A 25,679-nucleotide genomic window follows, 5' to 3' on the forward strand; every position below is an offset into this window, starting at 1 on the left:
AAGTAATGAATCAAAGTTGTTCTCTGAAGAGGCGGGTTGGAGGCGGGGAAGCAAATGAGGAAACCAAGTGAATTACTACTTCTTTATTTCTGATGTGACTCAAAAAGGGGAACAGCCATAAAGACTTTGGTCACAGGCCTTGAACAGAAGACATTCTGACATGTACTGCAATATTATACAACTCAAATATATAACAGGTAAATGTATATACAGCATGATCAATATTACCGTCAGACTTTAATATCTACCAGATGATGGCAAAATAACAGGAAAAATGTTAAACATTTTAGCATGAATAATACAAAGTTCAGTGTATGGACAGCAAAGCCCCCTAATTCAGAGAGAGACGTAAGAGCAGTAGACAATGAAACAGAGCTCCCTTAACTTTTTTTTTTTTTTTTTTAAATACACAAATTCATGTTCAATGAGGTATGGATCAATTAACGTCACAAGTGAAGAAACTGCCATAATTTAACAAAGATCTGAAACCCAAATCAGAGCATCATTTGATGCAGGTATATGACCGAGAAACATATGATGCAATGCGGTCCATAGTGATGTTCAGCAGGTTGTGGGTCCATTCCATTTCCAGTCCAGTCAATTCACAAAGCAAACCTAATTCCATTCCACATGTTCCTCATTGAAGAGAATTGGAATTTCAGTGTACTTCCTGAATTGACTGGATTTGAACCCTGACCTTCAGTATAAAGTACATGTTGAATGCATGCTGTATGGGATATGTCAAAGTCAGCTTTTGATCAAGTCATGATTGGGGTCAATTTGAATTGAAGTCAGTCAATTGAGGAAGTGAATTGTATTTAACATTGCTAATGTAAAAACTTGGAATAAATAACTTCTGCTTTTCAGTTTGAGAAATCATTGAAAATAGATCCTGTTTTTTTTCAATTATTGTATTGGAATTTCAGTTGACTTCCTGAATTGATGACTTCCAATTCAAATTGACCACAACCCTATATCAAGTGTATCACGTGTTGCTGCATTAGGTAGTGTTGGCGTCCCTCTTCCCAATCTGGCAGTACAGGGTCATGGCGAAGGCCATTCCAAAGAGCTGAAACACAAAACAAAGGTACGTCACAACCCATTCACTACCAGGCTATAGCCCAGGCCCACATCAGTTTGTGGTGTCTAGCCTGGTTCCAGATCCATTTGTACAGTCTTGCCAACAGGTTGTTAATTGGCAACGACAAACAGCCATCGGCGTCGCCAAGAAGGTGCCAACAGATCTGGGACCAGGATACATTCACTAAGTATTGAACAGTGAATTGCACATATCCATCTTAATGCCAATAACAGCCATAAAGTAAGAGTTAGTGAAGATGAGAGACCAGTACTGAACAGTGAGTAGAACAATAATAATGTATTCCATTTCTATGACCAGTACAGTGCATAATATAATGTATTAATAGAGGCTTTGTTATAGAGATTGGACTTTTGGATTCTTACCATCAAGACTGCAATACCAAATGCAATCCCCAGTGCGATAATTGCGTGCTTCTCCACGAAGGAAATCACAAATGTGACACAAGGCTGCAGAGGACAAAGCAAACAGTCAACACCAGTGAACACCAGGTCAAGTTAATTGTATGAAGACGCTACTTGGAGGTTCATGGTTGTATCATCCTGGAACCCTCTATGATTTCATGTGGCTGTAGATCAGTTCCCTGTACAGGTTCTGTTTATAGGACTGTAGTGGAATGGTAATGTATGGTAGTGTAGTGTAATGGTAATGTAGTGCAGCGGTAATGTAGTGTGCATTTATTGATGTTTCCTTCATATCAAGTAAATCCACCTTCCTTGAAAGAGTTTTCTAAATAGCATTTTATTAGTGTTTCTCTGCTTACCGTTGTGTACACTTGGCGTCCTCCTGCACTTTGGCACACCTGAGCGGTGTCAACACAGTTACAGGAGCTGGGGACAGTGGAGCCCCAGTCAGAGGGTCCGTTGATCAGTCCACAGCACTTTGCCTGAAAAACAAAGGAGTTAACTCTCCATCTCACCAACACAGGGGTTGTGTTCAATAAAGGCACACTGTCATTTTCCCATTGCAAAACATTTCACCACAATCTGTTTAGGTTGCAGCCCATCTAACATGTTATTAAAGTTATTCAGTTAGTCGACAAAATGATCAAAAAACATTTGTTGCCGATTAGAACAATTAATCTGGACCCAACTAATTAAACCAATAATTATTCATACATTCATGACAGGACCATCAATTTCTGCATCCCAAATTGCACCCTAAAGCTGCTCAAAAGTAGTTCACTACAGGGAATTGGAACAATTTGTGGCGCATCCTATGTCCAGGTGATTCATCTTGGGACCTGTGAAACCACCACTTTTTGGAGGCTGCAGGTAGTCTAGTGGTTAGAGCATTGGGCCAGCAACTGAAAGGTTGCTAGATCGAATTCCCGAGCTGACAAGGTAAAAAAAAAAAATCTGTCGTTCTGAACAAGGCAGTGACCCCACTGTTCCTATGCTGCCATTGTAAATAAGAATGTATTCTTAACTGACTTGCCTTGTTAAATTTTTTAAATAAATGGATAGAAAACGCGAGTCCAAAAGCCTGTGTTATCATGGTAGTGGCATTGAGGAGTTTTGAATTGTGGGGGGATTTCAACTTCATTGGCTGATCTCTCCTGAGGGCCCTGTTGGTCATCAGGAGAGATCAAAGAACTCATTTAACTTGTGATGAAGTGTACTACATCAAAACAGCGAGTACCTCAACGGCATTGCCTGTGTGTTCACAGACACCATAATTGGACAGATTTTCTTTATACATAATTCTCTATGGTACCTCAACTTCCAGTTTCTGAATGTCCGTTTGAACTTCAGGCTTCTGGTCCCTCAGTGGTAGCATCTTCGCCAGACTCTCCTTCACCCACACCTGAGACTGGAAGAGGCAATTTACAGTCATTGAACAGTAGGGGAGTCACACACGAAACAGGTGTGGAAAGCATGTTTTATTACCACATTCAAGAAGTGTCAAGCTACTGACGGTATACGAGGGACTTAAAATGGTAGGAATTCAATTGTCCCAACAGGTACAGTAGCAGTTAAGAGCGTTGGGCCAGTAACCGAGAGGTCGAAGGTTAGAATCCGAGCGAACCAAGGGACAAATCTGTCGCTGTTCCTTTGAGCAAGGCACCCTAATTGCACCTGTAAGTCGCTCTGTATAAAAGTATCTCCTAAATGAATAAAATGTAAAAATCTGATCGCACCAGGTGTCATCATGGGGGATGACATCCTCCTTACCTTCCCCTCACTAACACTGGGTGTGTGAGACATCCCTCTGGGCACAGAATGCAATTTCTATTCCACGTTGGTTCAATGTAATTTCATTGAAATGTGGAAACAACGTTGATTCAACCAGTGAGCGTTTCCTTCTTACCTTCTTCTCTCCGACAGCTCCCAGGATTCCGGCGATCAACAGGAGGATGAAGATGAGGAGCAGCCCGATGAAGAACTGAAACAAAACAATAAACGCTCACATGATATTTGTCCATGAAGTCCCATTGAGGCAAGGGGACAGTTATTTGGATTTAACATATCCAACATTTTAATCTGATTTGGGGTTTTCCAAACTGAAATGATACTCTGATCCTTCAGATACAGATTTGGTAATCCAATACCATCCAATATCAAAAATAAATAAATCAGGATTCAAGTGAAGAGGCTATTTTTGATACCGAAAACATACTTAACCAATTTGTGTGCCTGAATTCAAGATGGAGTGAACATATTTCCCCCCCCCCCCCATTTATGCACAATACTGCATAATGGCAAAAAATATGTTCTAGACATTTATTGAAAATGAAGTAGAGAAATCACATTTACAAAAGTATCCACCCCCCATGAATACTTTCTGAAGGCACAGTATAAGGGATTTGCAGGCTCCATTTTAAATTTGACTTATTTTAATTAATATAGTTTACTCATCTGTGTCCCTGTAATAGTGAAGTAGTACCCCAAGCTGTCCATTACATTGGCATGGTGTGGGCCAGTTCAAACCACTAAAAATCTGGATTCTGTGATTTTGGCATCTATCCAATTATTTTCTGGAGGGGGAAAAAGATGTCTCAAAAACAGCCAGATTGTCTGTTTTTGCTATCCAGGATCAGATCATTTACAGACTCTGGATCATTCTGATCCAGATTAAAAGTTGTGAAAAACTGGCCACAGAAGTCTTCTTCAATGGGTGACCTGGGAAACCGTCTCATACTTGTCACTCTTGCAAAAGAGATGCCATCTCTGACATGTATAAAAGGTTAATAAATGATTGTGTGCAGGTACAGTGCCTTTACATATTCCACATTCTTACATCTACATACAAACACCCCACAATGACAAAGCGAAAACCGGTTTAGAATTTTTTGCTAATTTATTAAAAAAAACTATAATCTTATTTACAAAAGTATTCAGACTGTTATGAGACGAAATTGAGCATCTTGTTTACCTTGATTTGTTTCTACAACTTAATTGGAGTCCACCTGTGGTAAATTGATTGGACATGATTTGGAAAGTCACACACCTGTCTATACAAGGTCCAATGGTTGACCGTGCATGTCAGAGCAAAAACCAAGCCACGAGGTTGAAGGAATTGTCCGTAGAGCACCGATCCAGGATTGTGTCAAGGCACAGATCTGGGGAAGGATAGCCCCAAAAAACGTGGCGTTGAACAGTGGCGTCCATCATTCTTAAATGGAAGACGTTTGGAACCACCAAGACTCAACCTAGAGCTGGCCTCCCGGCCAAACTGAGCAATTGGGGAGGGGCCTTGGTCAGTGAGGTGAACAAGAACCCGATGGTCACTGACAGAGCTCCTCTGGAGATGGGAGAACCTTCCAGAATGACAACAATCTTTGCAGCACTCCACCAATCAGGCCTTTATGGTATAGTGGCCATACGGAAGCCACTCAGTAAAAAGCACATGACAGCCCGCTTGGAGTTTGCTAGAAGGTACCGAACGGACTCTGACCATGAGAAACATTATGTGATGAAACCAAGAGATTAAACTCTTTGGCCTGAATGCCAAGAGTCACATCTTGAGGAAATCTGGCACCATCCCTATGGTGAAGCATGGTGGTGGCAGCATCATGATGTGGGGGACGTTTTTCAGTGGCAGGGACAAGGAGACTAGTCCAGATTGAGGGAAAGATGAACGTAGCAAAGTACAGAGAGATACTTTATGAAAACATGCTCCAGAGCGCTCCGGACCTCAGACTGGGGCGAAGGTTCACCTTCCAACAGGACAACGACCATAAGCACACAGCCAATGCAGGAGTGGCTTCCGGACAAGTCGCTGAATGGACTTGAGTGGCCGAGCCAGAGCCCGGACTTGAACCCGAGCAAGCATCTCTGGAGAGACCTGAAAATAGCTGTGCAGCAACGCTCCCCATCCAAAGTGACAGAGCTTGAGAGGATCAGCGGAGAAGAATGGGAGAAACTCCAAAAATACAGATGTGCCAAGCTTGTAGCGTTATACCCAAGAAGACTCAAGTTTGTAGTCGCTGCCAAAAGTGCTTCCACAAAGTACTGAGTAAAGGGTCTGAAGACTTACGTAACAGTGATTTTTTTGATATTACATTTGCAAAAACACGTCATCCTGTTTTTGCCTTGTCATTATGGGGTATTGTGATGTCATTATGGGGTATGGTGATGTCATTATGGGGTATGGTGATGTCATTATGGGGTATGGTGTGTAGATTGATGGAGAAAAAAGTGTATCTATTTTTGAATAAGACTAGCATGAAATGTGGAAAAAGTCAATAGGCCTGAATAGTTTCCGACTGCACATGAAGAGACTGGTTTGGTTAGAACCTAGAACCGCTTCAGTGGTTGGCTATTGGGACAGCATTATCCTATGCAGTGTACAATAATGTATCAGTTTAAATGTAAATGTGAGCGTTGGCTGTTGTAAGGGAGTGTGTTTCCCCTCACCAGAATGAGCATGCATCGGTTTTCCTTAATGGCTCCACAGCAGCCCAGGAAGCCCAGTACCATGATGATGACACCAACAGCTATCAGCAGGTCTACAAACGGCACTGCCTGATCCAATATCTGAGAGAGAGGGTCACAGACAGTTACTCAGTCATTTTACATGTAGATATGTGCTAAATAGGTTTATATGGCTGGATACATTTGTTTCAAGGTGATGGGTATACATTTGATATTTTTACTGTGTAAAGACAGCTTTTGATGGTGTTGGCATTAATTTAGTGTCACACTGGACATTTCCTTACCACGTTTCCATTCTTGCTCACTTTGAGGTAGATGGAGACACCAAGAATGATGCAGCCACTGATCTGGAAAACAAAATGAGATGAAATGAGTGCTTTATCTAGAATCATCTTTAGAAAGTTGTGCATTTCAATGTCACTGGGATTAAATGAGCAGGTCTTGTTGCATATCAACTCAACATGAATGTGGATTCATGTCAAAGAATCACAATACACTAGCTACATCTGGTGGCAACTGAGGAACTACAGTTGAACCACCACAATGGAGGAGATCCAGCATCATCCAGCCCCCACATGAAGATATCTTTACTGGGTTAACAGTGAACTCTAGACCACATGGGAGAATCTCAATTGCATTAACTTGATTTTCAGATCCTCTCCTCTTAAATCCAGAGGGGAGAGGATGTGAGGAATCCAGGAAATTAAATAGAGATTCTCCCATGGTCAGAACTGATAGTGACAGGTTACATACATGGAATATTTGATTGGAGTTGTGTTGACTAAACACATTTTTTTTGCCAGTAACTTGAAGCCATCGATGAATGATTTGTTTGAAAGCATTCCATACTAACACAGTATGGGCCTGTGGACATGTAGACATCAGGTTAAATGTCAGGGCCATATGAATGAACGCTCATTTAGAAAGACTACAACATATACCCAAATTTATGTTGAAGAAGTTCTGCGTTGACTGGACTATGAATTTGGTATTATTTTGGCTTTCAAAAAGTGTAAAGATTCCCTTCAAGATTAAAAAAAAAACAAAAAAACTGATTCTGATTTACTCCAAATAAGAGTCCCCATATTCACACAGCCCCCCCATGTGGCCTGGAGTGGCAAGAAAAAAACCTCACAGCACTTAAGCTAAACACAATGAGGGCCGTTTCCAAAATAAACACTGGGGTATAGTCTTCGACAAGAGCGCTATTGTAAAGTGTCATTTCCGCAAACAATGCCAACTTTTGTTGTTAAGCCATGGACACTTTAAAATGAGCTTCTATGCACAGTCAAAACATCACTATAGCCTGGGTACAGTCATCTCTGGTTAGTATATTACACTATAGCCTGGGTACAGCCATCTCTGGTTAGTATATTACACTATAGCCTGGGTACAGTCATCTCTGGTTAATATATTACACTATAGCCTGGGTACAGTCATCTCTGGTTAGTATATTACACTATAGCCTGGGTACAGTCATCTCTGGTTAGAATATTACACTATAGCCTGGGTACAGCCATCTCTGGTTAGAATATTACACTATAGCCTGGGTACAGCCATCTCTGGTTAGTATATTACACTATAGCCTGGGTACAGCCATCTCTGGTTAATATATTACACTATAGCCTGGGTACAGCCATCTCTGGTTAATATATTACACTATAGCCTGGGTACAGCCATCTCTGGTTAATATATTACACTATAGCCTGGGTACAGCCATCTCTGGTTAATATATTACACTATAGCCTGGGTACAGCCATCTCTGGTTAGTATATTACACTATAGCCTGGGTACAGTCATCTCTGGTTAATATATTACACTATAGCCTGGGTACAGTCATCTCTGGTTAGTATATTACACTATAGCCTGGGTACAGTCATCTCTGGTTAGTATATTACACTATAGCCTGGGTACAGTCATCTCTGGTTAGTATATTACACTATAGCCTGGGTACAGTCATCTCTGGTTAGTATATTACACTATAGCCTCGGTACAGTCATCTCTGGTTAGTATATTACACTATAGCCTCGGTACAGCCATCTCTGGTTAGTATATTACACTATAGCCTGGGTACAGCCATCTCTGGTTAGTATATTACACTATAGCCTGGGTACAGTCATCTCTGGTTAGGATATTACACTATAGCCTCGGTACAGTCATCTCTGGTTAGTATATTACACTATAGCCTCGGTACAGCCATCTCTGGTTAGTATATTACACTATAGCCTGGGTACAGCCATCTCTGGTTAGTATATTACACTATAGCCTGGGTACAGTCATCTCTGGTTAGGATATTACACTATAGCCTGGGTACAGTCATCTGGTCAAATACATGGAGTGGTAAGACAACTTGGGGAAATGCAATGAACAGTTACACCCCTTTTAAGGGAATTAGATTTCCAGGACGTGTAAATAGACCACATTACAAATAATAGAATGCAGGGTGGGTATCATTTCCACCTAATGCTTTTCCTATCAGATTGCTGCTAAGCAACTCAAGACAACGCAACCTAACAAATCTTTTGTTTTATTCTTGAGATAAAAGAAGACACGGTCACCTTGCCAAGACTGGACTGGCAGCAAACACGAGTCTTTGACAAAGAACAGGTTGTGAGCAGATCCTTGCTATTGACTGGCCTGGTCATTCTCTGGCCCTGACATCATCCCAAATGGTATCTGATTACCCATTGGCCCAGAGTAGTATGCTTCAAATCAAGATCAAGGAGTTAGCCAGCTAACTGGCCTGAATAACATCCCAAATGGAATCTGATTAGAGATACCCATGGTCTAATTGCCTCATCCACACAGCTAGGTTTAGCTTCTTAATGTTAAATGAACCAGAATTCTTTTTTTTTTTCTGGTTGTTTCTCAAAGTTGCTGGCTAACTCATTGATCCTGCTTTGTAGTATACCCCTCTGGTCAACAATAGTGCACTATAGAGAAGGCTAGGGTTCCATTTGGGACATCTAATAGTAATTGCACCTGTCCAAAGGGCAGGTGACACCTTAGACTGAATACCCTTTGTAAACGAACACCACAAAACGTACTATGCCAAGCGTTCAGTTATTGCAGTGAGGCAACATTGGCTGCCTGAAAATATCACAAGTCTAAGCCATAGAGTACAGTTTTGTCTAGATACATGACTAGTGAGTGCTATGCTAGTAACACTGAGCAACAAGTCTTCCCATTCTACATTTACGTCATTTAGCAGACGCTCTTATCCAGAGCGACTTACAAATTGGTGCATTCACCTTATGATATCCAGTGGAACAACCATTTTACACAGTGCCCTTGATCAGGCCCTACACCCAAACAAGGGCACTGCGTTCATCCACCTCTGGCCTGCTGGCCCCCCTACCTCTGCGGAAGCACAGTTCCCGCTCAGCCCAGTCAAAACTGTTCGCTGCTCTGGCACCCCAATGGTGGAACAAGCTCCCTCACGACGCCAGGACAGCGGAGTCAATCACCACAAGTGTTCCATTTTAGAATACGCTTCTGCAATTCACATAAATCAATTCTGGCAACATTTCCTACATCAGTCATAACATTTGGAGTTCCAACCACACACTAAACATCACTGTGCCTGGTGACATTTAGCCATATATCTGGATTGCATTCATTACACACCAAACTGACCGAATCAGGGAGGGCTAGAGGCTTGTCCATTGAGAAACATTCATTTTTCATGTTGAAAAATGTTTAGCTATGGAGTGCGCTAATGAATACGACCCTGCTTTAACTGTGGGAACTGAGAAGGCTTGTTAAGCTATCATCGCAAAGACAACACCTTCCAGAGTCAATGGGAGGTAGAATTAGCTCCTCCCCAGTCACCCGAGAGTGAGAAAACCAGTTAGGGCAGTACTGGCACATTGTAGAACACTGACTAAGTGACACTTGCACCTATGTCTTCTATCCAACAACTAAGTGTCAGAGGTAGTAGTCTAGCTCAGTCCTCCCCTACCACCAGTTTCATAAGTTAATGAGACCAGGGCCAAACACAGATTAGTATGGGAATGTACTGAAACATGTCCTCAGGCCTAATGCAAATAGAGTTGAAGTCAGAAGTTTACATACATCTTAGCCAAATACATTTAACCTCAGTTTTTCACAATTCCTGACATTTAATCAGAGTAAAAATGCCCTGTCTTAGGATCACCACTTTATTTTAAGAAAGTGAAATGTCAGAATATTAAAGAGAATGATTTATTTCAGCTTTTATTTCTATCACCACATTCCCAGTTGGTCAGAAGTTTACAAGCTACCAAATACTGAGTGTATTGGCATTAAATTGTTTAACTTTGGTCAAAACGTTTTGGCCCATTCCTCCTGACAGAGCTGGTGTAACTGAGTCAGGTTTGTAGGCCTCCTTGCTCACACACGCTTTTTCAGTTCTGCCCACAAATTCTGTAGGATTGAGGTCAGGGCTTTGTGATGGCCACTCGAATACCTTGACTGTGTTGTCCTTAAGCCATTTTGCCACAACTTTAGAAGTATGCTTGGGGTCAGGGTCCATTTGGAAGACCCATTTGCGACCAAGCATTAACTTCCTGACTGATGTCTTGAGATGTTGCTTCAATATAACCACAATTTCCCATCCTCATGATTCTATTTTGTGAAGTGTACCAGTCCCTCCTGCAGAAAAGCACTCCCACAACATGCTTCCACCCCCGTGCTTCACAGTTGGGATGATGTTCTTTGTCTTGTAAGCCTCCCCCTTTTTCCTCCAAACATAACAATGGTCATTATGGCCAAACAGTTCTATTTGTTTCATCAGACCAGAGGACATTTCTCCAAAAAGTACAATCTTTGTCCCCATGTGCAGTTGCAACCCGTAGTCTGGCTTTTTTATGGCGGTTTTGGAGCAGTGGCTTCTTCCTTGCTATGTCAATATAGGACTCATTTTACTGTGGATAGAGATACTTTTGTACATGCTTCCTCCAGCATCTTCACAAGGTCCTTTTCTGTTGTTCTGGGATTGATTTGCGCTTTTCCCACCAAAGTACGTTCATCTCTAGGAGACAGAAGGCATCTCCTTCCTGAGCGGTATGACGGCTGCGTGGTCCCATAGCGTTTATACTTGCATACTATTGTTTGTACAGATGAACGTGGTACCTTCAGGCATTTGGAAATTGCTCCCAAGGATGAACCAGACTTGTGGAGGTCTACAATTTTTTCTGAGGTCTTGGCTGATTTCTTTAGATTTTCCCATGATGTCAAGCAAAGAGGCACCGAGTTTGAAGGTAGGCCTTGAAATACATCCACAGATACACCTCCAATGGACTCAAATGATGTCAATTAGCCTATCAGAAGCTTCCAAAGCCATGACATTTTCTGGAATTTTCCAAGCCGTTTAAAGGCACAGTCAACTTAGTGTATGTAAACTTCTGACCCACTGGAATTGCGATAGTGAATTATAAGTGAAATAATCTGTCTAAACAATTGTCGGAAAAATTACTTTTGTCATGCACAAAGTAGATGTCCTAACCGACTTTCCACAAATTTCTTGTTAACAAACTGTACTTTTGGCGTGGTTGAAAAATGAGTTAATGACTCCACACTAAGTGTATGTAAACTTCCGGACTTCAACTGTACATAGTGCTGTAACCTGTGAGTCTCTACAGTGCTGCAACTCTCCAACCTGTTATGCTACATTACATTAGTGATGAACCTCTCCAACCTGTTATGCTACATTACAGTGCTGTACCCACTACAGGTTAGCACCTCTTCACCCCGTAACAAAAGTGTTTAGCTAATAAGAACACATTACTTTAATACACTTTATACTACCCCATCTAGAAACAACTGCTAGGCTACTGAACATAGATATGTACAGGACATTCCAGAGAAACAATAGTATAACAAATGATAACTGCTCTAGAAAAAGCAACAGAATAGTATATTTTATTTATTTATTCCTTCGAGTAGCTCCAGCCTGCCATCTGATCACCTAGATGGAGTCTTGTGACATTTCTTAGGCTCTATATCTACCCAATATTTTAGAGCTCCACTAAATACCCCTATTGGGGGGAGACGGGCTGTTTCAGAGACGAGACAGAATTAGAACTACTGTTTCTGGTTTGTTTAAGGTTCGGTAAACAGTCACAACAACTCAGGACAGGTCCTGGCAACAGGCTACGGACAGATAAACAGGAAGCACTACACTTAAAGTGCTATTTTCCACATCAACAGTAAAAGACTATTGTATGATTGGGAGACTAGTTTAAGAAGTTGTAAAACATACAGAGATAGGGAGTTGAATGGTTATAAGGTTTTTTCCTACACACAGATTAAATCACCATGTCGTGTCTTCCAAAAAAACTACTTGTAAAAACTCAGGACAGAGACCAATGAGAAAGTCATTCATGTTATTATTCTTTGAAGGGTTTAGATCTGAGAAGTGCATCTATACATTAGCCTGCTATGACCTGGCTGTAACCTTCCTCTGGTCGGGCTGAGAGAGTGACGAGATGGGATTATCATTGATTTGATCATGTCTTTAGAAAGATGGAAAAATCCAGTATGGCTCTATGGAGCAGAAACCATACGAAGGAGGGAGTGGTCAGAGTTACTTTGTCATCAAGGATTCATGAAAGTTAGTCATGTGATGTTCACACATTGTTTCCATAGAAATTTGAATATCATCTCATTTCCATAGCAGACATGTAAACCGATTTTTAAAATGGATTACTATGTGTACTAGGCTACTAGTTGATCACTAAACTAACAAACACATCACTAGCCACACACACACACGATTACAAACCTACATCAAATCAAGGACACTATAGTTAAAGTAAAACATGTAGGTTAATAGGACTCACCCAGAACAGTAGATTGAAGAGGAAGAGCGAGTACTTGATACACTTATTCACAGCCATCTTTTAACCTTCCAACAGCCAGGAAAGATGTGATGTGACAGACCAATGTTAAGTTAATCCCTATTACTCTGTTCCAGACCCACCCTGGTGTTGCCTGTGTGTGTGTGAGGGTTCTTTCACAAGCCCGTATTTAAAAGCTGTGGGTGTGGTTACTGACTACTCAGTCCAGGCACCAACAGTCTCGTACCAGTCCCCTCTCTCTAGCCCGCATTTAAAAGCTGTGGGTGTGGTTACTGACTACTCAGTCCAGTCCAGGCACCAACAGTCTCCTACATAAAGACCCCTCAGCAAAAACCCTCCTCTGAAAGCCTGACTCTCAGTCTTCTATATAGTGAAACACCAGAACAAACACCCTCCTCTGTTTGTAGTTAAATAAAGTTAGACTAGTTCAAGTTTGAGCAGTTCTGACTCTCGCTTGAGAGGCACAATTTACTCAGAGCACAGGGTGAAACAGTGGCAGACTGACCGCCAAAACATAGACTATGCAGACTATGCAAACTACAACAACACCAGCTATATCCTGGGCCAATAGTTTGGATCATGCCCTGAATATGCTTTCTGTATACTCCTCATCACCTGCCTTCTGAACAACAATAGTCTATTTTCCTTCATTAGATTGATTGGAAAGTCCTGGTGTAAGGGCTTGATTTGGAAAAGGGATGAATTCCAAATCAACCTCTAGTACCTAGGCCAGGGGTGTCCAACTCATTCCATGGAGGTCCTCCTGTCTTGTGATTTTTGTTTTTTCCTTTCAATTAAAACCTAGACAACCAGGTGAGGATAGTTCCTTACTAATTAGGGACCTTAATTCATCAATCAAGTACAAGGGAGGCGTGAAAACCCACAGACACTCAGCCCTCCGTGGAATTAGTTTGGCACGTGACCTAGGCCCTCTTGGATAGTTAAAATTATCAGATAGGTGACGGCAATAATATGTTAATTGCTTCACCTTGCCTTATGATAGGCTGGGTTGAGTTTACACCATTTTGCTTACACCTTTCCAATCATTTCAGATCTACAGGAGTGGCTAGGCAGTAGGGAGTAGGTGATAGTGGTCGGTTTGGAATTCAGCCAACCTCTCAAAGTCCTCTGCTGGCTCGTTCATCAGTGTAATCAGCCAGTAACAATTATCATCTGAGTCCAATTAACTAATTACGCCTACTGCCAATGAACTACATTATCAAGGCTCACAAGCTGTACCTACTGCTAATGAACTGCATTATCAAGGCTAACAAGCTGTACCTACTGCTAATGAACTACAGTATCAAGGCTAACAAGCTGTACCTACTGCTGATGAACTACATTATCAAGGCTAACAAGCTGTACCTACTGTTAATAAAATACATTATCAAAGCTAACAAGCTGTACCTACTGCTAATGAACTACATTGTCAAGGTTCACAAGCTGTATCTACTGCTAATAAACTAGATTATGAAGGCTCACAAGCTGTACCTACTGCTAATGAACTACATTATCAAGGCTCACAAGCTGTAGCTACTGCAAATGAACTACATTGTCAAGGCTAACAAGCTGTACCACAGGAAATAACAATCATTATACCTGTTAAAGCCTTGCTCTGTACAACTTGTAAATCTTTGTTTGACAAAGCAACCCCCATATACAGAGACCTACCCATTGTCTCTGTCTGTCCCCATATACAGAGATCTAGCCATTGACTCTGGCTGTCCCCATATGCAGAGACCTAGCCATTGACTCTGTCTGTCCCCATATACAGAGACCTAGCCATTGTCTCTGTCTGCCCCATATACAGAGACCTAGCCATTGACTCTGTCTGTCCCCATATACAGAGACCTAGCCATAGACTCTGTCTGTCCCCATATACAGAGACCTAGCCATTGTCTCTGTCTGTCCCCATATGCAGAGACCTAGCCATTGACTCTGTCTGTCCCCATATACAGAGACCTAGCCATTGACTCTGGCTGTCCCCATATACAGAGACCTAGCCATTGTCTCTGGCTGTCCCCATATACAGAGACCTAGCCATTGTCTCTGTCTGTCCCCATATACAGAGACCTAGCCATTGTCTCTGTCTATCCCCATATACAGAGACCTAGCCATTGTCTCTGGCTGTCCCCATATACAGAGACCTAGCCATTGACTCTGTCTGTCCCCATATACAGAGACCTAGCCATTGACTCTGTCTGTCCCCATATACAGAGACCTAGCCATTGTCTCTGGCTGTCCCCATATACAGAGACCTAGCCATTGTCTCTGTCTGTCCCCATATACAGAGACCTAGCCATTGTCTCTGTCTGTCCCCATATACAGAGACCTACCCATTGTCTCTGTCTGTCCCCATATACAGAGACTTAGCCATTGTCTCTGTTTGTCCCCATATACAGAGACCTACCCATTGTCTCTGTCTGTCCCCATATACAGAGACCTAGCCATTGGCTCTGGCTGTCCCCATATACAGAGACCTAGCCATTGTCTCTGTCTGTCCCCATATACAGAGACCTAGCCAGGAATATGCATCCCTAATGGCTGTGATCTGTTACTGTGAGCCCTGACACAGATCCAGTAACCCAGGAGAGACATCATGGCTCAGGGAGGAACTGTTGCTGGTTTCTGATGTTTCCCAGGCCAGCTGCCTATGAACGTGATTAGATGTAAACCCTCATTAGATTAGATGATGATAGGTCCATCTCAACTCTCAGCTGAGGCCCGTTGGTAGGCAGACAGAGGAGCAACAGGGGTCAGAAGGGTCAAAAGCAGAATGTGATTTAAAACAATGCAAACCCTCCCTAAAATGTGTGCAAGGGAGAACGACCTGAGGAGAGGTTGAGGTATGAGTTGGTAGGGGAGGGAGAACGACCTGAGGAGAGGTTGAGGTATGAGTTGGTAGGGGAGGGAGAACAACCTGAGGAGAGGTTGAGGTATGAGTTGGTAGGGGAGGGAGAACGACCTGAGGAGAGGTTGAGGTATTAGTTGGTAGTGGAGGGAGAACGACCTGAGGAGAGGTTGAGGTATTAGTTGGTAGGGGAGGGAGAACGACCTGAGGAGAGATTGAGGTATTAGTTGGTAGGGGAGGGAGAACGACCTGAGGAGAGGTTGAGGTATTAGTTGGTAGGGGAGGGAGAACGACCTGAGGAGAGGTTGAGGTATTAGTTGGTAGGGGAGGGAGAACGACCTGAGGAGAGATTGAGGTATTAGTTGGTAGGGGAGGGAGAACGACCTGAGGAGAGGTTGAGGTATTAGTCCAGCCCTGTTAACCCACTCCAACAGGGCATTCAGCCTAGCCCTCCTTTGAGTGGCGTCTCTGTGTGTGTGTGTGTGTGTGTGCGTTTGCGTTTGCGTTTTGGGCATTGGGCCACTCCCTAAACAGTGTGTAGTGTAGTCAGTGTGGCGAGCGTACACAGACTGAATGGCTTGTGGCAGGAACCACCACCTCCACTATACAACCCCTTGTGGGGAATGTTCTCTGAGACATGGGCTGCGTGAGTCAGGGATTCAGGAGTTCCATCTCAGATCTGACATGATAGCAGGCAGATAATGGAGCAACAACAGGGCCAGTCAGTGCAGAAACCTGGAAGCCAGTGCAGTTGATGGGTATAAGAGACATAAGAAGACGCCGATAGGGGGCCCCCAAACCAAACTAAGGAAGTCAGAGTCTCAACTTACTGTTAGAAAGGATAGTAGACGTGTTTTATTTGGTTCTGCACCAGCAGTTTTCATCTTGTTATGTCAATCACTGAGAGTCACTCAACAGAGCTCGCCAGACAGTCGTCCTAAAAACCAGAAGTGTTTTCTACCTCTGGTTCGTTCAGCCATTCCTATTGGGGAAATGAATGGGGAAAGAATGGGGTTTGGGGTTAAACGTCGACAATAAGGTCTGAGGTTAACACTGGCCTAGGAGATCTTATATCGTTTGTTCTATGTGATAATATCAGTCAGTTAAAGGTAGATTCAGGTAAATGATGTTGCCATGAGCAGAGCTGCAGATATTGAGAAGAGCGAGATGCAAGACTCTCACACAGTTATGTGATTTATGTGCTTATTTTGATTACATAAATGCTTAAAAAATTCCTAAAAAGTGATGTTAACTGATGAAAAAATATAAGATCTCCTAAGCCTGTGTTCACCACAGACCTTATTTTCGGGAGTTTATCGAAAAAAGTCCAAAAATAAGAAACCATGAATGGCCAACGAGCCATGTCAGAGTTAGCCTCTGTTATTACCTACAAAAAGACACCATTAGTGATGAGTGTTTGCAAGCTGACTTCAGTTCACCAGCTGGACGGTGTTTCCTCAGACACATTGGTGCTTCTGGGTTAAGCGAGCAGTGTGGCTTGGCAGGGTTGTGTTCCGGAGGACGCATGGTCCTAAAGCAACCGTTGCATTGTTTTTTATCACATTCCAATGATGAAAAATGGGGGGACAAAAATGCAATTTCAAAATGTGTGTGGGGGGGTACATGTCTCCGTCCCCCGTCCCCAGTGAAAGTTGTGCCCCTGGATTGTTAGGTAAGTTAGTCTAGCCAGCAATCTTAACCTTGCAGTAATCATGGAGGAGTGGGCCCCCATTGATTTTGATAGTCACTCTCACTCAGATATAATATGAACATGGCATAAGTCATGGCAAAATGTGTAGAATTACAGGAAATTTGCTTTAAAGGGGTAATACACAGTGGGAACAATAACAAAGCGGACAGCCCACCACTGTTTCAGTAAAAAGCTGATGCATGGGGCAGGAAAAATGTAACCACTCTCAAATTCATAGCAGAGCTATGGATGCAAGGACTGACCATCCATGATATCATATCAAAAGTATACTTTCAAACATGTTTTGAGGCTATACAGTGTTTGTTTACATTTACTTTGTTTACAAACATTGGAGTAAACAAACATATATTTTTACATATGTAGGAACTGCAGATTGTCCCTTTAAAACTGCAGAATGTTCTCTACACCCCATGGCAAAATGAGGAGAATCACAGGAAATGTGGAACATTTTCTCTACACCCATGGCAATGTATTTATACATTTTAATTTATTCCGTTTATTTGGCAAGAGCAATACACAACAAATACAGAAGTCACAGAGCACTGAGAAAACATATCACACCAGATTTAGTAGATAGCACATTTCCATCTGTAATCCCTAAAACATCTAGACATCTAGACGTGGAGAATAGCAGGACATTAACTTTAAATCTGCCACCAAGTAGGGGATCACCAAAGATATGTATAACTAACCCTCATCTGTTTACAGTGGCAGCAAATGAAGCATAGTGGGCAGAACAAGTAAGAAGGTGGGCAAAGCCAAGCACATTCCTTTGTCCCATGCTTTCCTACACACTTCTCACATCTAGGAATTTCCCTCCCACACACTGCTGCAACATGACCATAAGCTTGGCATCTGAAACACCTTAGTGGGTTCGGCACAAAAGCTCTCACTGGATAACTGACATATCCTAAAATGGCTTTATCAGGTAAAGACTCTGCTTCAAAACTCAAAAGGACAGACAATGTCTTAGTTTCACAACGGTTGCCACCTGGTCTGCATCACACCAAATGGTGCGCATCACAGACACAGGTGAATTTTCGATTTCAGTTGCTCCACCTCAACCCCACCCAAGTAATCACTCCTTTCAAAGGCACCCGGCTCCGGAGAGAAAAGCAAGTCACAGGTCTTGTCCCTAGTCGTGTGACACTTTGAGTTACTTTCACCGATTTAAAAGTACCCAATTTATTTTCTACCCAATCTGAGACTACATATGGATCAACTAAAAGGCTTTCTCCCAAAATGTCACTCCCGCTAGGACGAATCGTCCTTTGTATGACCATTGGGGCGAGGCTCAGACCCAGAGGTCTTGTAATTCATCCTCACTCTCGTCAGGTTACATTTTGGAGCCATCAGAGACAGCAGAATACGATTCGTAATTGCCGCCATTCTTCCTCAACACACATCTTCTCCACTCTTCTTCTTCTTCCTCGCTGTCCATAACCACGTCTCTCCGTTCACCACGCTCTTGTCACTTCTTTATCCGGTGGATTGCTTCCAACTTCTGTTCTTTAGCCCAATTTACACTGAAAAGATATATAAATGTAACATGGAAAATCTTGGTCCCATGTTTCATGAGCTGAAAGAAAAGATCCCAGAAATATTCCACACACACAAAAAGCTTATTTCTCAAGAATGTTGTGCACGAATTTGTTTACATCCCTGTTAGTGAGCATTTCTCCTTTGCCAAGATAATCCATCCACCTGACAGGCATATCAAGAAGCTGATTAAACAGCATGATCATTACACAGGAACACCTTGTGCTGGGGACAATAAAAGGCCACTTTAAAATGTGCAGATGTATCAAGTTTTGTAGGAGTATGCAATTGGCATGCTTACGGCAATAATGTCCACCAGAGCTGTTGCCAGATAATTGAATGTTACTTTCTCTACCATAAGCCACCTCCAACATCATTTTAGAGAATTTAGCAGTACGTCCAACCAGCCTCACAACCACAGACCACATGTATTGCATCATGTGGGCGAGCGGTTTGCTGGTGTCAACATTGCGAACAGAGTGCCCCATGGTAGTGGTGGGGTTATGGTATGGGCAGACATAATCTATGGACAATGAACACAATTGCATTTTATCAATGGCAATTTGAATGCACAGAGATATCGTGACGAGATCCTGAGGTCCATTGTCGTGCCATTCATCAGCCACCATCACCTCATGTTTCAGCATGATAATGCACGGCCCCATGTCGCAAGGATCTGTACCCAACTCCTGGAAGCTGAAAATGTCCCAGTTCTTCCATGGCCTGCATATTCACCAGACATTTCAACATGCTGCGTAGCTGTGTGTGTAGGCGTGCAGTAGGCCACTCCCAAAACAATGAATAGTGATGTGTAGTATTGTACACAAACTGAATGGTTGTAGCAGGTACCTCCATCTCCACTATACCACACCTGGTTGGGGAATGTTCTCTCTCTCTCTCTCTCTCTCTCTCTCCCTATCTCTCTCTCTCTCTCTCTCTCTCTCTCTCTCTCTCTCTCACACTCTCTCACTCTCTCTCTCTCCCTATCTCTCTCTCTCTCTCTCTCTCTCTCTCTCTCTCTCTCTCTCTCTCCCTATCTCTCTCTCTCTCTCTCTCACACACACTCTCTCACTCTCTCTCTCTCCCTATCTCTCTCTCCCTATCTCTCTCTCTCTGTCTCTCTCTCTCTCTCTCTCACACTCTCTCACTCTCTCTCTCTCCCTATCTCTCTCTCTCACTCTCTCTCTCTCTCTCTCTCTCTCTCTCTCTCTTACTCACTCACTCCCACACACACAGCAGGTTGAGTATGACTCAGGGTTTGTCTGGTGGATTCTGTTTGATTTACATTCATTAGTGTAGGTTCAAGTCAGAGAGAATGACTCAATACATCAAGGAGAGGTGAATCTCAGAATAAAAGCGGGTCAGAGAAAAAGTAAACACTCCTAAATGAAAACTAGATGGTGAATGAAACAGAGGTAATTCTATGGGTTCAGGTTCCAGACAGAGTTATAGCCTATTATAATAGTTGTTTGTTAACTCACACACATTAAACAAGCTTGTAAATCATTGTAGTCCTGTTGCTAGGCTCCTCTCACTAGGCGTATGCTCCTCCCGCAAATTCAGACTCATTCAATGTGGGAATTGTTTGAATTGTGTGAATTGTGTTAATTGTTTGAATTGTTTGAATTGTTTGAATTGTGTGAATTGTTTGAATTGTGTCAATTGTGTTAATTGTTTGAATTGTGTGAATTGTGTGAATTGTGTTAATTGTGTTAATTGTTTGAATTGTGTGAATTGTTTGAATTGTGTGAATTGTGTGAATTGTTTGAATTGTGTGAATTGTGTGAATTGTTTGAATTGTGTGAATTGTTTGAATTGTGTGAATTGTTTGAATTGTTTGAATTGTGTGAATTGTTTGAATTGTGTGAATTGTTTGCTCTTTGTTAAATGTTTCTCAATCCAAACAACTTAAAAAGTATATATGTTTATCAATTCCCTGCTTAATATATCACCATGAATGAATTTACTGTGAATCCCCATCACATTTCCCAGTTAATGTTTAGTTACATTTGTAGCCTATTGTCTGTTCATTCATGAAATATGTTTTCATTTTATTTTACCGTTCTCATTCTTGGAGTGGAAACGTTGTTTGCAGAGCTCACAAACTACATGACACTTGTGAGTGTAAGATGTTTTGGTTAATTCATTTGAGAGTTTTTTGCCAAATTCCCCAACGTCTTGTTTAGAGCGCTCAGTATGTGGATGTGTTAGGTTTCTCCCTCCTGTTGAATGTTAGAGGGGGCGTTTGCCGTGAGCGTGCCTATAAATACGGGACCTGCGCGCCAAATTTGAGTAGGCCTAAATCTACTGTGAGTTGAAGGAAAATGAGTGTTTAATGTATGAACTGTGATGAAACAGTAGCTATAAACAGTAATTGAAGAGGCTGCATAGATTTCATGACTAAAACCTCAAAAGATGAAAACACAGTCATTTCTTGTGTGTTTGTAAATTGAAGTTTGCCGTCGTAAATACATTTTGGATTTTGTGAGCAGAAGCCACCCTATCCAGTCATGATGTAAAGCTCCTTTATGCTCATTGAACAAGAGAGGATATGTGTTTTTTTGTGCCAATAACCTTTTCCCCCCCATTTGGTTTCACAGAAGTATAGGCTCCCCTAAATGAAGGCTGTTTTTGTTGTCCTGCCCAATGTGTTCTCCATGTAGTCAAGCCTATCAATAAAGGTGTTTGGCTCGTGAGACTGCTTTGAAATAAATCTTAATCACCTAAGCCCTAGTAAAATATACAGTTTGGGAGCAGAAAAACAGTGAGTGAACGTCCCTTTATATCTATATATTGTTTAGGCCCATAGCTGCAGGATGTATGGGTACTACAGCAACCCCTGAAAATATATTATTTTTTTCCCAAAATGTTGTTTCACAAAAGTAGTGCACTGGACCTTTACTAGTATTAGCAGACCAATACACTGTAGATGTCAGTAATGTGGGCAAACTATCAAGGCGAGACCCAAATGCAGACACAGGAGGCAGATGATTGGAGTCTTACAATGTTTATTAATCCAAAGGGGAAGGCATGAGAATGGTCTTGGACAGGCAAAAAGGTCAAAACCAGATCAGAGTCCAGGAGGTACAGAGTGGCAGACAGGTTCGTGGTCAAGGCAGCAGACTGGTCAGGCAGGTGGGTACAAAGTCCAGAAACAGGAAAGGGTCAAAACCAGAATGACTAGAAAAAGTAGACTGCAAAAAGCATGCGAACAGGAAAACCGCCAGTTGACTTGGAAACATACAAGACAAACTGGCGCAGAGAGACAGGAAACACAGGGATAAATACACTGGGGAAAACAAGCGACACCTGGAGGGGGTGGAGACAATAACGAGGACAGGTGAAACTGATCAGGGTGTGACAAACATGTTTTGCAGCATCTCTGCTTTGGCTAAAAAAGGTAGTTAATGAAGTATAATTAAGAACAGTATCTTGCAGGATTCAATAGTTGGAATTGTAAGTTGTTGTTGCCATGTCCATTTCTCTGCAATTGTCATTCTAATGGGATCGAGAAAGAACAAAACCCTGTTCTCAAACATTTACATCAAAAAGTGCAAAGTTGTGGGCTAAGACAAAACATACACATCAAATTAAATACTTGTCTTGATCGAATAACATGGAAAAACAATCATTTTTTTGTGCAGTATTCATTTACCATCCTTACAAACCAACCAATGTAATTGTACGTTAGTGAATTGTACATAGGCTGGTCATCTAGGTTTGTACCTGCAGACTTTCTATCAGCATGAAGAAAAACACAGTGCAGTAACTGAGCACATTGAGACGTCAAGCGGTTTGTGATGATGTGATGTGATGACGTGGCTCAGTTGGTATGGTGCTCTGCCGGAGTGGTGGATTTAATGCCCGTGATGGACCATTATGAAAATGGATGCACTCTCTACTGTAAGGTGCTCTGGATACTTGTGTCTACTAAATTGGAAAAGGAATGAGTAGACCATCTCAGCTTTCACGTAGAAATAAGTTGCATTTGCAAAGTATTTCAAGAAACTGGAAAACATATAGCGATATTTTTATATTCCACAAGTATTATCAGATTAGCTGTTTTCTGCAGATAATTATCAGACTCAAGTTATGTGAACATCCATACATTTACATTGTTGCATATTGCGGAGAGAAAAAACAGATTGCTTGTTTTTCGATACATTTTATAAAAAAACAAACGTATTATAATGATTCACCGTCCTGGCTTTATGATGAGAACAAAGCAAACACATATTTATCCATGGAGCACGTTCTGATTGGCCAGTGAGGGGTCAAGCCTCCAACTTATTTATTCATCCAAAGTCAACCCTTTCGCTCCACCGCCAGCTACTGCTCCCATAATTCCCGCAGTGAAAATAGCACAACTATTTCTGACACACCACTGGACTTACAGTGCTACAGCTAATGCTAAGATTTAACATTGCATTAGGTTTGTTAAAAGAGAGCCCAGAGGGTATTTATGTTGTCTGTTACCAGCGAAGGCGTATATAGTGTACATTTCCAACGACTATTTGCTTGATATTTAGTTTTGTATGAGAAAATAAACAATAAAGCTAGCCCTCAGCTGTGAAATAAACTGGATCTGATGCCAACACTTAAATCAACATAGTTTGGAACCAAGCTCTGATAAGGAAACTGCCACATTGCTGACGGTTAAAAAGTATTTGTTCCACCCCCATGTCTGTCAGTGACCTTGTGATTCCAATGTGTACTGTAGAAAGCGTAGGAGTGTTGTGTTGACACCCAGAAATACTGAGCGTGTCTGTACTGCATAGCCTTGTCATCCTATTCCAGTTCATTATGGGCAAATAAATGTACAACAATACATTTACATTTTAGTCATTTAGCAGACGCTCTTATCCAGAGCGACTTACAGTAGTGAATGCATACATTTCATGCATTCTTTTAAAAGTATATATATTTATTTTTGTACTGGCCCCCCGTGGGAATCGAACCCACAGCCCTGGCGTTGCACACACCAAGCTGGGGGTGCACACACCATGCTCTACCAACTGAGCCACAATACTGTCTAGTGTTGAACTGTATATGATAACACTGAGGGACACATCTCAACGTAAGGGATCTCTGGACCTCTGGACCAGTTCAGAAACAACCCCTATCACCTAACACCTAGCCTCTATAACCTCTAGGCGTAGGCAACATCCTGTACGAACCGGTGCCAAGGATGAGAAACACTGCCCTAGGCTCATTTTGCCTTCTACCTGTGAGACGACATGACTGTGGCCTCGGCCAAAGGTGCTTTGCACTCAGAAACAGGTCACTTAAAGTGACGGAGTGTTCAGTACTCAGTGTGTTGTGGAAGAATGAGACAAGGCAAATGTTCTCTCGTAAATGTTTGACATTGCAATGTAACAGAAAGGCCACTAGATGGAGGCCCTTGATAGAGCATGGTAGATTGATCTCTCTCTCTCTCTCTCTCTCTCTCTTTCTCAATTCAATTTCAATTTAAGGGCTTTATTGGCATGGTAAACATATGTTAACATTGCCAAAGCAAGTGAAGTACAAAATAAACAAAAGTGAAATAAACAATAAAAATGAACAGTACACATTACACTCACAAAAGTTACAAAATAATAAAGACATTTCAAATGACCTATTATGTGCAAATAGTTAAAGTACAAAAGGAAAATATATTTACAATGTATTTACAATGGTGTTTGTTCTTCACTGGTTGCCCTTTTCTTGTGGCAACAGGTCACAAATATTGCTGCTGTGATGTCACACTGTGATATTTCACCCAGTAGATATGGGAGTTTATCAAAATTGGGTTTGTTTTCTAATTCTTTGTGGATCTGTGTAATCTGAGGGAAATATGTGTCTCTAATATGGTCATACATTTGGCAGGAGGTTAGGAAGTGTAGCTCAGTTTCCACCTCATGTTGTGGGCAGTGTGAACATAGCCTGTCTTCTCTTGAGAGCCAGGTCTGCCTACAGCGGCCTTTCTCAATAGCAAGGCTATGCTCACTGAGTCTGTACATAGTCAAAGCTGTCCTTAAGTTTGGGTCAGTCACAGTGGTCAGGTATTCTGCCACTGTGTATTCTCTGTTTAGGGCCAAATTGCATTCTAGTTTGCTCAGTTTTTTTGTTCATTCTTTCCAATGTGTCAAGTAATTATCTTTTTGTTTTCTCATGATTTGGTTGGGTATAATTGTGTTGCTGTTCTGGGGCATTATGGGGTCTGTTTGTGTTTGTGAACAGAGCCCCAGGACCAGCTTGCTTAGGGGACTCTTCTCCAGGTTCATCTCTCTGTAGGTGATGGCTTTGTTATGGAAGGTTTGGGAATCACTGGTTGTAGAATTTAACGTCTCTTTTGTGGATTTTGATAATTAACGGGTATCAGCCTAATTCTGCTCTGCATGCATTATTTGGTGTTTTACGTTGTACACAGAGGATATTTTTGCAGAATTCTGCATGAAGAGTCTCAATTTGTTTTTGGTCCCATTTTGTGATCTCTTGGTAACTGAGAACATGTTAGTTCTATGTAACTGAGAACATGTTAGTTCTATGTAACTGATAACTGATAACATGTTAGTTCTATGTAACTGATAACATGTTAGTTCTATGTAACTGATAACATGTTAGTTCTATGTAACTGATAACATGTTAGTTCTATGTAACTGAGAACATGTTAGTTCTATGTAACTGATAACATGTTAGTTCTATGTAACTGATAACATGTTAGTTCTATGTAACTGATAACATTTTCTATGTACTGATAACATGTTAGTTCTATGTAACT

At 41.8% G+C, this 25,679-nt stretch overlaps 2 protein-coding genes across 2 annotated transcripts in view; one reads left to right on the forward strand and one right to left on the reverse strand.

The window, feature by feature from the left end:
- LOC115189731 (leucine-rich repeat-containing G-protein coupled receptor 5) overlaps positions 1-25,679 on the forward strand; it is a 653,393-nt gene that overhangs the window by 386,407 nt on the left and 241,307 nt on the right. The gene's annotated exons all lie outside the window — the stretch shown is intronic.
- Positions 69-13,126, reverse strand: LOC115189728 (tetraspanin-8-like). Its single transcript, XM_029748266.1, has 8 exons — positions 12,798-13,126; positions 6,261-6,323; positions 5,959-6,078; positions 3,410-3,484; positions 2,816-2,911; positions 1,863-1,985; positions 1,465-1,548; positions 69-1,069 (listed from the first exon to the last, which is right to left on the reverse strand). Exons 1-8 carry the CDS (start codon positions 12,852-12,854, stop codon positions 1,001-1,003), a joined length of 687 nt encoding a protein of 228 aa, XP_029604126.1. The 5' UTR covers positions 12,855-13,126; the 3' UTR covers positions 69-1,000.

The sequence above is a fragment of the Salmo trutta genome, unplaced genomic scaffold (assembly GCF_901001165.1).
Source record: "Salmo trutta unplaced genomic scaffold, fSalTru1.1, whole genome shotgun sequence".
NCBI lineage: Eukaryota > Metazoa > Chordata > Actinopteri > Salmoniformes > Salmonidae > Salmo > Salmo trutta.

Bases quoted from the DNA above. Each gene is read 5' to 3' on its own strand.
- LOC115189728 (XM_029748266.1), bottom strand. From the start codon at position 12,854: ATGGCTGTGAATAAGTGTATCAAGTACTCGCTCTTCCTCTTCAATCTA. The intron at 3,485-5,958 runs GTGAGGGGAAAC...GTTTTGTTTCAG, and splicing joins ACCGATGCATGCTCATTCTG to TTCTTCATCGGGCTGCTCCT. The intron at 1,070-1,464 runs GTAAGAATCCAA...TTTGTGTTTCAG, and splicing joins TTGGTATTGCAGTCTTGATG to CTCTTTGGAATGGCCTTCGC.